Source organism: Bison bison, unplaced genomic scaffold (assembly GCF_000754665.1).
Source record: "Bison bison bison isolate TAMUID 2011002044 unplaced genomic scaffold, Bison_UMD1.0 scf7180017864382, whole genome shotgun sequence".
Lineage (NCBI taxonomy): Eukaryota > Metazoa > Chordata > Mammalia > Artiodactyla > Bovidae > Bison > Bison bison.
In genome coordinates this window covers 4,598,851-4,609,403 of record NW_011494954.1, presented here as the reverse complement: position 1 = coordinate 4,609,403, position 10,553 = coordinate 4,598,851, and the positions used below count along the sequence as shown (strand labels likewise).

At 34.4% G+C, this 10,553-nt stretch overlaps 1 protein-coding gene across 4 annotated transcripts in view; it reads right to left on the bottom strand.

The window, feature by feature from the left end:
• The window catches only part of USP33 (ubiquitin specific peptidase 33), a 59,348-nt gene that overhangs the window by 25,507 nt on the left and 23,288 nt on the right, over window positions 1-10,553 (bottom strand). For all 4 annotated transcript variants that reach the window (XM_010857593.1, XM_010857594.1, XM_010857595.1 and 1 more), the window contains exons 2-9: window positions 10,085-10,216; window positions 9,833-9,886; window positions 9,359-9,421; window positions 8,046-8,198; window positions 5,189-5,291; window positions 4,381-4,450; window positions 3,273-3,386; window positions 2,120-2,198 (exon numbers count right to left, since the gene is read on the bottom strand). In XM_010857593.1, the coding sequence (XP_010855895.1) occupies window positions 2,120-2,198; window positions 3,273-3,386; window positions 4,381-4,450; window positions 5,189-5,291; window positions 8,046-8,198; window positions 9,359-9,421; window positions 9,833-9,886; window positions 10,085-10,165 (717 nt within the window). In that variant the 5' untranslated portion in view covers window positions 10,166-10,216. The remainder of the gene's footprint in view (window positions 1-2,119; window positions 2,199-3,272; window positions 3,387-4,380; window positions 4,451-5,188; window positions 5,292-8,045; window positions 8,199-9,358; window positions 9,422-9,832; window positions 9,887-10,084; window positions 10,217-10,553) is intronic.

The following is a 10,553-nucleotide window of genomic DNA, read 5'->3' as shown; positions in this document are numbered from 1 at the left end:
TGATGCTAAAGCTGAAACTCCAGTACTTTGGCCACCTCATGCGAAGAGTTGACTCATTGGAAAAGACTCTGATGCTGGGAGGGATTGGGGGCAGGAGGAGAAGGGGATGACAGAGGATGAGATGGCTGGATGGCATCACTGACTCGATGGACGTGAGTCTCAGTGAACTCCGGGAGTTGGTGGCGGACAGGGAGGCCTGGCGTGCTGCAATTCATGGGTTCACAAAGAGTCGGACACGACTGAGCAACTGAGCGACTGAACTGAAGTTACATCTACTAAATCAGTGTCTGTGATCCAGGAATTTTTAAAAACAAATTTATGTATTAATTATTTGGCTGTACCGGGTCTGAATCTGCCTGCAATGCAGGAGACCCCGCTTCAATTCCTGGATCAGGAGGATTCGCTGGAGAAGGGATAGGCTACCCACTCAGTATTCTTGGGTTTCCCTTGTGGCTCAGCTGATAAAGAATCTGCCTGTAATGAGGGAGACCTGGGTTTGATCACTGGGTTGGGAAGATCCCCTGGAGAAGGGAACAGCTACACACTCCAGTATTCTGGCCTGGGGAATTTCATGGGGTCCATGGGGTCCATGAGAAGTCCATGGGGCCGCAAAGAGTCAGACACGACTAAGAGACTTTCACTTTCACTTTTTTCTTTCACTGGGTCTTAGCTGAGGCACTTAGGACCTTATGTGAGATTTAAAAAAATTTTTTTAATGTGAGATTTTTTTTTTAGTTATAACATGCAAGCTCTGCTGCAGCATGTAGCATCTAGTTCCCTGACCAGAGATCAAATTTGGGCCTCCTGCATTGGGAGCACACAGACTTAGCCCCCGGACCATCAGGGAAGTCCCTATGATACAGGAATTTGTACAAGAAAAAGTTAATAGGGAACAGGTATTTCTTTGAACAAAGGAAACATATGTGAAGATTAGGTATTAATGTGAAAAAATATTACATAAAACAACAATAATTGAAACTGCCACTGCTGCTGCTGAGTCGTTTCAGTCGTGTCGAACTCTATGCGACCCCAGAGACGGCAGCCCACCAGGCTCCCCTGTCCCTGGGATTCTCCAGGCAAGAACACTGGAGTGGTTGCCATTTCCTCCTCCAATGCATGAAAGTGAAAAGTGAAAGTGAAGTCGCTCAGTCGTGTCCAACTCCTAGCAACCCCATGGACTGCAGCCTACCAGGCTCCTCTGTCCATGGGATTTTCCAGGCAAGAGTACTGGAGTGGGGTGCCATTGCCTCCTCCCCAAACTGCCACTGGTATCAATTAAAAAAATTACAGGTCAATGAAGTAGATTAGAAAGTCCAGAACTAGACCTATTATATATTAATGTAAGCACAAAAATTAATGAAGAAACTTTTAAAAACAGATTAAGAAAATTCTTATATCTGTTGTTTGCTACATTTGTTAGCTGTATGTGAAAAATTAAATTTGGATCATATTGTAATGTGAAATAAATGACAGTATTAAAATATTTAACTATATGGAGAAGGAAATGGCACCCCACTCCAGTGTTCTTGCCTGGAGAATCCCAGGAACAGGGGAGCCAGGTAGGTTGCTGTCTATGGGGTCGCACAGAGTCGGACACGCCTGAAGCAACTTAGCAGCAAGGCATAATGCATTCTGGTGGTGGGGTAGCATTCAGCTACTTTATAGCCTGTTGTATGAAAATAGATTTTCACTTTTACAGTGACGTACTATTGAAGTTATTTTATGAATTTTCTTTCTGTCAAACCTTGTTTACCCCTGGAAGATTTAAATTATACAATACTGAATATTTGTTATCTATTGGATTGTATTTCTTTGCTCTTAAATTCTAATTTGCTAATAAACCTTTCCAAATATGAAAAAAAATATTTAACTATAAAATACAGAAAATATAAGTTAAAATTTATCTCTGGATGTGAAACTTTTCAAAGCTAAAAGCACTAGAAGGGGAATACAGGTACACCTGTGGTGGATTCATTTCGAGATCTGGCAAAACTAATACAATATTGTAAAGTTTAAAAATAAAATAAAATTTAAAAAAAATAAATAAATAAAAGCACTAGAAAATACTGGCATAATTACACACCCCCAAATTTAAAATTTCTAAGCAATAAAGACCTACCTGCTGAGAATACCCCCGAAATGTTGGATTTACAGTTTTAATTCCTTGAAACAGAGTAGTAGGCACAACTGATCCTGGCCTGAGGAAGAAAACATTTTTAGGAAGAAACTTGTGATTTTTAGTTAGTTTTTTTTTTTTTTAAGTATCCAGCAATTATTTTTTTAATTTATTTTTGACTATGCCTTGTAGCATGTGGATCTTAGTTTTCTGACTAGGGAATCCAACCCTGCACTGGAAACTGAGCGTCCTAACCACTAGACTACCGGGGAAGGCCCTAATTTTTATTTTAGAAATGAGAAATCAAAAATTCAAAGAGTCAAACTGAAAAGTGTTCATGTTTCAAAAAAATCATTCAAAGTGGCCCAGTATTAAGCTTCAAAAGTTCATGAAAATAGCTTATTTTTTTATAGTTAAGCTATAATTTATTCCTCTCTCCCCTAAAGAAATATCTATGTTCTACCATACAATTTTTCAAAAAATACTAGTTACTTAAAATAATATTTTAATTACTTAAAATGCCTGGCAAAATTAAGATAAGGATATCTAGTACACCACCTAAATAAAAATTTTAAACCAGTTATCAAATACTCATGGAAACAAAAATGAAAAGTAAACCATAAGAGATTTAATCATCTAGAATCCTGTACTATGACACTTCTGAAGTTTAGTAAACTTCTAAGAATATGAAGTTCATAGTTTCAGAGCAAAGAAACTTAAACATAGCAGTTAAGGGCAAGTTCTAGCTATAGAGTAAGGAACTTGGAAATATTAGAGCCAGGTAATACTCAATAGGGATAAATGACTAAGAGTTGTAATACAAAAAAACTTTATAGCAGACAATTACTCATCTAATGCTACACTTAGAGCAAATAAATATAAGCAGAAAAATAAACATTCATATATGTCTCTATGGTCTGATTTTAGCATTGTGAGAATGTCTACAAAATTCATAAGTGTAACAGCCACTGCAGCAATTCAACATTTTATCTCCAGTCCAGACACTTCATTTGGATATTCATTTTCAAATGTAATGTAGCCAAAATTGAATGCTGCAATCTGTCTCTCTTCTACTTTTTACATCTCTATAAATGCACGTGCAAATATTTACAAAATTCAGTTTAAATATAATAAAGAAAATATAATAAGTATATACCTGCTTTTATGCCAGAGCTCTGTCATCAGTTTGAGATAACTTTTACAAATAGCTGGTTTCTTATCTGTTCGAGCCAGTCCTCCACAATCAAGAAAAAACTGCGTCAAAGGCGGGCTAGTTTAAAAAAAAAAAGAAATTTTAGAATCGAGTCAAAGCTTAATACTGATTGACTTCTAGTCATTCAATGAACTATGACAAATAAAGCACTGTATCTATTATTTCTTTGCTCCCTTTTACAGCTTCACATTCATTTCCTCATTATTTTGCTGAGCACATCAGCAGATTTGACCCACAATATTAGAGACCTCAATGCTGTCAGATCACTTTTCTACTTTTCTTCTTTTCCTCTCTGGCAACTCTTTCCCCTCTTTATTGTTTTTTTCTGCTCTAATCAGGTGTCTAAATATTAGGGTTCCTCAGAACTTGATTCTATGACTTTCCCTCTCTTCCCTGACTGGATCATCTACAGAACATTTCATACTGCATCTACCTCGTCACAGGACTAAGACTGAGGGAAAACAAACAAAAAAAAAACCCTAACTGCTTTATTAGAGACTGTCCACCTACAGAAGAATATAAAATATTTTCCTAGGATCTCTGAATGAAAAGTGATTAGAGGAATTAGTTCAAGCTCCTCCTTTTCTAGATGTAAAAACAAACAACTTCCTCAAAGACATACAACTCCCTAGGAGCTAAGCCAGGACCAGCATTCTTAGGAAACCACAGGCACAGAGTAGTAACCCTATGGGGACAACAATGGATTATGTCCCAACTCAGTTTCTTGCTTACTCTACCTTAGGAGTTAATTAACAAGAAAGAGGAAAACTTTTTCAGGAATATTTGTACATTTAGGTTTTAGTTAATCCAGATAATTTATGTGAAGGCATTTCATGTGTTGAGAAGGGTGAGGAAGAGGTACAGCAAGGGATTAATGGGATCCTGTTGGCTAGGGAGACTAAATATAATTATTAACTTTTCATTATTACTATTATATTTCTTTTCCCTCTCTCACTTCTCTTTTTTTTCTAAGCATACTATAGCATCATGGTTTTCTGTTCCAAGAATAACTTTAAACAACTATACTAACAAAATTAATTTATCTACTTACCAGTTAGAAAGAGCCTGCAAAGCTGCATTCATATAACAAGTATTTCCAATATTTTTCAAACCTGTAAGACCTATTAAGAAAAATTATGTTATGTCATCATTCAATAATTCAATGACTCAACTTTATGAGTGTTCACTAAGTACATAACTAGGTAATTATTATGGTTCCTAAGCTATGGTAAGGAAATACAAAATACATTATAGAAATACAAATAGCAACAACTTGAACAACTCAAAGAGGGATCAGACTTACACCAAAGTGATAATTTTCAGAAAATTATTTAGATATACTCTTAAAGGGCTAAGATTCCCTTATATGAATTGTAAAATATAAAAGTTTGTACAAAACTATATATACAGATAGTTTATACTGTGGGCTTTAGTAAAGTGATGCCAGACAAACCAAGTATCAAAACTGTCAGTTTGCTTTTTTTACAAATAATAATTTTTCTAGGTAAAATTTCAGCTTTTAAATAATACAATTACTTTATTGATTTCTTACAATCAAATATTGCCAACTAGCATGACTTTCACTCATGCATCATTAAAAACAAAAGGATATTTCCTTGGTATTTTCAAATGATGCATAATGCAGTAAATAAAAAAAGTTAGAACTTAAAATGCTCCTTGATTAATTATACAAACTGGTGACTTTTTTAAAAAAAAGCATTAACAAATAGTTTGGTTCCTAGAATTTATTTTTATAATTATCTTATCACCTCTAGACTTTGAAATTTTCACAATATAGTTCCCTACAGAAATGGGCAATGGCATACAAAGGAGTGTGTTATATCGGAGAATTATTTTACCTCTTGCCTTAAGTTCATCTTCTTCTTCTACTTCTATATCCAGATCATCAAACACAGCAACCAGAGGAGTTTTTAATGTTGTGTTACTGGGTATTTTAAAATCCTTGATAACAGAAAAGATAGCAGGCTTAAACAAATCCTTAGGTTACATTTTTAGAAAATTTTTTACTCAACTGGTCTGTAGACTTCTACAGTCTCTCCTGATACTTGTTACTGAAGTTATTTTCTATCCTTTTATGCATATGAAATAGTTTTATTAAATATTTTCTAAAATTCCAAAATTAATTCCTGAGAATTGGATTAACTTAAGAGGTTGCAACTGGTGACTTGATGGTCAAATGCCAGTCCATATTATTTAAATAAAAAAAAAATTTTTTTTTAAAGGCCAAACACCTAAACAAAAGCAAAACTTTTGAGCCAACATTTTAAACATTGGGAGAGCTCACATAAAAAAATCAAATTTTGCTGCTGCATGACAAAAACCAACATAATATTGTAAAGCAATTATCCTCCAATTAAATTTTTTTTAAAAACACTCAAATTTTACAAGTTTTCTTCTAATAGAAGAAGCTCAAAGTACATTGCACCCAGTTAGCAAAAATCAGTGGGAGGCTGAAATTGAACAGCAGAATGCAACTCAGCACGTGCTCTGGTTCTCAAATTTTACAGCCTATTCCTCTTCCACATGGCATGCATATGTACTCACACCTACCCACTTTATACATTTACTTTACCTTCCTGGCATTTGTAGATACTAGACATTTGGGAAGGCCTATATTCTCACTTTGTTGTATTGAAATACAGAGAAGTAGAACAGTTTTTGGGAGAAGGCAATGGCACCCCACTCCAGTACTCTTGTCTGGAAAATCCCATGGACGGAGGAGCGTGGTGGGCTGCAGTCCATGGGGTCGCTATGAGTCAGACACGACTGAGCAACTTCACTTTCACTTTTCACTTTCATGCATTGGAGGAGGAAATGGCACCCACTCCAGTACTCTTGCCTGGAGAATTCCATGGACAGAGGAGCCTAGTGGGCTGCAGTCTATGGGGTTGCACAAAGTCAGATACGACTGAAGTGACTTAGCAGCAGCAGCAGAACAGTTTTTAGAAAAAAATCGTTCAAAATCTTACCTCCTAGAATACTGTTTGAAAAACTTTAATGACATTTGACTGATTTCCAATATTGCTAACTTGTAATTAATGTTCTGATGAATTGGGTTCACATAGTCTATAAATTTTATATCACTAAAGAAATCTGTACAAATAACTTTTTCTTCTGAGCAATTTCTGTAACAACAAGATAACTGGGAAGTTGTATGAACTTAAATTCATGTCTTTTATGTGTCATAAAAATAACTCACCAGAAAGTTATTTACAAGCTATCAGAAAAGTATCAGTATTCTTATTCAACCAGATTCAGCATTCATTAAGAGGTTGCACTGGGTCTTCGTTATGGGCGCAGGCTTTCTCTAGTTGTGGTGAGCGGGGGCTACTCTTCACTGTGGTGCGTGGGCTTCTCATAGCAATGAAGACCCAGTGCAACCAAAAATAAAATAACAAATGAATAAATAAGTTATATATATATTAAAAAGTCACTGCTTAAAAAAAGAGAGTTGCAATTGTAATCTATCAGGTAGAAATGGCAGATGGCTGCTCTAACATTTTTCTTTAGTTAAGTGATGATTATTTTCTTGATGTGTTTTTATTTGTATTTCTTCTTTGTGAACTATCTGTACTTATTCTTTGATTAATATAAAAATTGTTACCAGTTCCTCATGTGATTAAACTTTTAATTATCACGTTTTTGTTAATAGTATAAGAGGGTTCACACAAAGTTCTTTTCAAACTACCATGGCATTAACAAAACCAAAAAACATGTTTCTGGATGATAAATAGGTATCAGGGGAGAAATAGTGATGATGATTTATGAACTAGAGTCATTCAACTGTGAAACTAGAAATGCAACAAGTATACCTTGTCTAAAATCTAGTCACTTTAAGTTACATTATATGGGAGGCAAACAAATTTATTATCACAAATTTCTACCATCAGAATGTAATACAAAGATACAACAGAAAAAAATCTTAAGAATTGGCATCAAAGAACACAATTCTAGAAACACACTGTAATTTTTGTAACCCACAGGAAAAAAACCTCACTGATGTGTTAACTAAAACAGATCAAATGATGATTAGAATAAGTAGACACCAACTACTCTTATTTTTCCATTTCCCTTTCCTATTTTCTTCTCTGGGGCGCTGCAAGGCATGTGGAATCTTGGTTCCCCAACCAAGAATCGAATCCATGCCCCCCACAGTGGAAGCATGGAGTCTTAATCACTGGGCTGCCATGAAGTCCCTCCCTTTCCTATTTTTATAGAACCTGAAAATTCTCAAAATTAAGTGAGCAATCTTTGCAAGTTCACACATATTTTGTAGTCAAAGACTGATGTTAAGTTTTAATATATTCTATCTGGTTTTCAATAAATTAGTAAAACATTCACAATAATAGGCATGGGAGTGAAGCAGGGAGGGAAATGAGGAAAAGATAGTTGAATCAGGGCCTATTAAAGAAGGCCCATCATCTTTCCTAGAGCCTAGTTGCTTAAGTTTCTAAAACCTATAAGGTGCTTTTCCATCTATAGACACGTGTGAGATCCAATTTTACCCTGATCTATCATTCTGCAAAAGAAAAAAGGCCAGATTCCGTGTCTCATTTGAGGAAAAAAAGGCACATTATGGAAACCTGGTAAAATAAAGGTGAAGTAGGGTTCTTTAAAATTTCAGCTACATGACAAATTCTGTAATTCTCTTCTGAAAGTATTTAATATTTTAATTCCATGGATTTAAATTATTACCTGTACGCCATTTTCTTGTATTTGGTGAAGTGGTTTTACATGAGGTAATGAAGGCTGAGTTCCTAATTTCCTATCCAAAAATACTTCTTTGCTGCAAGCATAACACCAAACTCGAAGGGTGGTAAGGTTCACAGTTAGATAATGCTTTGTCTCCTGAATAATTTCATGAGAGAGAGAGAAGAGGAATAAAAATTAGTTATAGTTGAAAGCCTTTCAAAAGATCATAGAAGATAAACTGCTGGCCTTTAATGAATAACAATATATTCAAAAGAGAAGATTTAAAGCAGAGCACCAAATAAACATTACTTAGATAAACCACTACTGCTAAAGCATAGCGAATAGTAACAATATCCAAGCCTACTACAAAAATTATTCTATTATTTTCACCACTATTCATTATAAAGATAAACAAAGAGTTATTATGAGAGTCTGCTTTGCAGTTAGCAAGTAATCATGACACAAGAAAATTGACAATAGCACAGTAAGTGTTCGAGGACATCAGAATGGCAAAAGAATACAAATGACGTGAATTAAAGCACAAAAGAGCTCAAGCAATAGGGAATATATGATCTTGGATACGTGAAATTCTCGCCTTTCTCATCTGGAGTTCTGCAAGACAATAATGCCCTACAGAAAATGATTTGAGTGACCATTTTCTCAGTTCTCCCAAGAATGGCATATAACACCACTATTCTAGATGCACCAAAGAGAAGTAAATTAATTATGTATGAAGATGCCTAAGAGTCTTAAGTAATTTTCTTTAGGAACCCTGTCAAGAATAGTTGATGCTGTAGAGATAAATATAAATGAAAAAGATGGTTCATTCTCAAGAAATGTAGTTTGGAATGGGAGCTCTATCTAATCTGTAAAAGAAGCATCCCAGAATTACACACAAGCACCAAACCACCAAGGTGATGTAGACAGGAGACTCCTGTAAGGAGGATGTAGAGCAAAGGGTATATGAGTTGAGCCTTGAAGTCAGTCAGGCTCTGTCATAAGCCTAGACTTCTAGTCTTGACTTCAACTTCCATATCCTCCTAATATTTCCAGGGATCACCCATACACCTGGAGGTACATTTCTTAAATCACTGCTCTTTTACTTACCACCTCATATTACCTAATATTGACCTTTCCAGCAATTCCTGTCCCCATCTTTTTATAAGCTAAGATTTAACTCATTGTTTATTAAAAAAAAAGAATAAAAGGACAAAATTTTGAATGACAACTTGAATTAATAATGTTGTTATTTGTTTTTCTTTTTCCTCAGGCTATATTTAAAAAATGTCTGGCATGAAATTTTTCTGTATACATACCTGAGAATGTATGGTGCTATGATCCACTTGTGATTCACCACAGCCAACATATGAACACCTATTCTATAAATATATAAAAAGGAAAATAAGGCATTTTATTACATGTAAATTTATAATAATAAGCATTACAATTACATTTACAATGAAGTTCTGATCACATTTTAACTTTAAGATTAAATGACTTCCAAACTTAGTTATTTTAACCACAAGGTACCAGGCACAAAAGAATATAATCAGAATACTTTTAAACTAAAAGATATGTCACCTCTAATAAAAAGTGTAAAATATTTTAGTGATTTACTAAACTCTGCAAAAAGCACTGTAAGTTAATACCCAAAGTTTAATTTTTATTATCAATAACAATCTTTTTAAAGTATGTTCATTTATGAAATCTTGTGTCAAAAAAATCTAGTTCACCTTATTCAGATATAAATTTTTATAATATCAAACTTTTAAGAAGAAACACACACATACCTCCAGGCATGCCCAAAGGTTTGGTCCTCTGACTTTACAATCCTGACAAGAACCCTGTGCGAAGAAGACCGCAGAGATAACATCACCATTCCATTAACACGGCCAAACACAGACATTCATTAAGTTCATACATAAAAATCTGGATTCATGAACACAGGATATTGTAGTAATTTATTAAAAAAAAGAAACCCAAGTTTGAGAGAAAAATGAATATGGTTTTTTAAAGGAAGGGAAAAAAGCCCTCTATCTTACATGAGATTTTTGTATTAAATCTTCTTTAGTTATTTCACCAACTGAATCCAAATGTGGACAATGACTTCGAAAAGATGACATTTTGTTAGAAATGTTTTCCTGTTTCTCAAGGCTTTCCAAATGAGGTAACACCTACAGAAAAATTGGCCAGAAAAGTTAATTATAAAAGTGCTAATATATGAAAAATTATTAAAATAAAAGGTAAAATAAGAAGTATACATGTTTATAAGTTTGTCCTACAAAAGTATATATTTTCAAATACACTGACCTATTCTCACAATTCAATTTCACAACTGAATTTTGTAGTGCCCTACAAAACTATATATTCTCAAATACACTGAGGTTATTTTCACAACTCAATTTCAACACTGGAAGTTTACCTACTAATAAATAATCATTTTATTAAAATTGACACCTGTGAGTCAATGCAAGTTTGTTTCTCCACTACTTTTGCTGTTTTTCCCCCTTC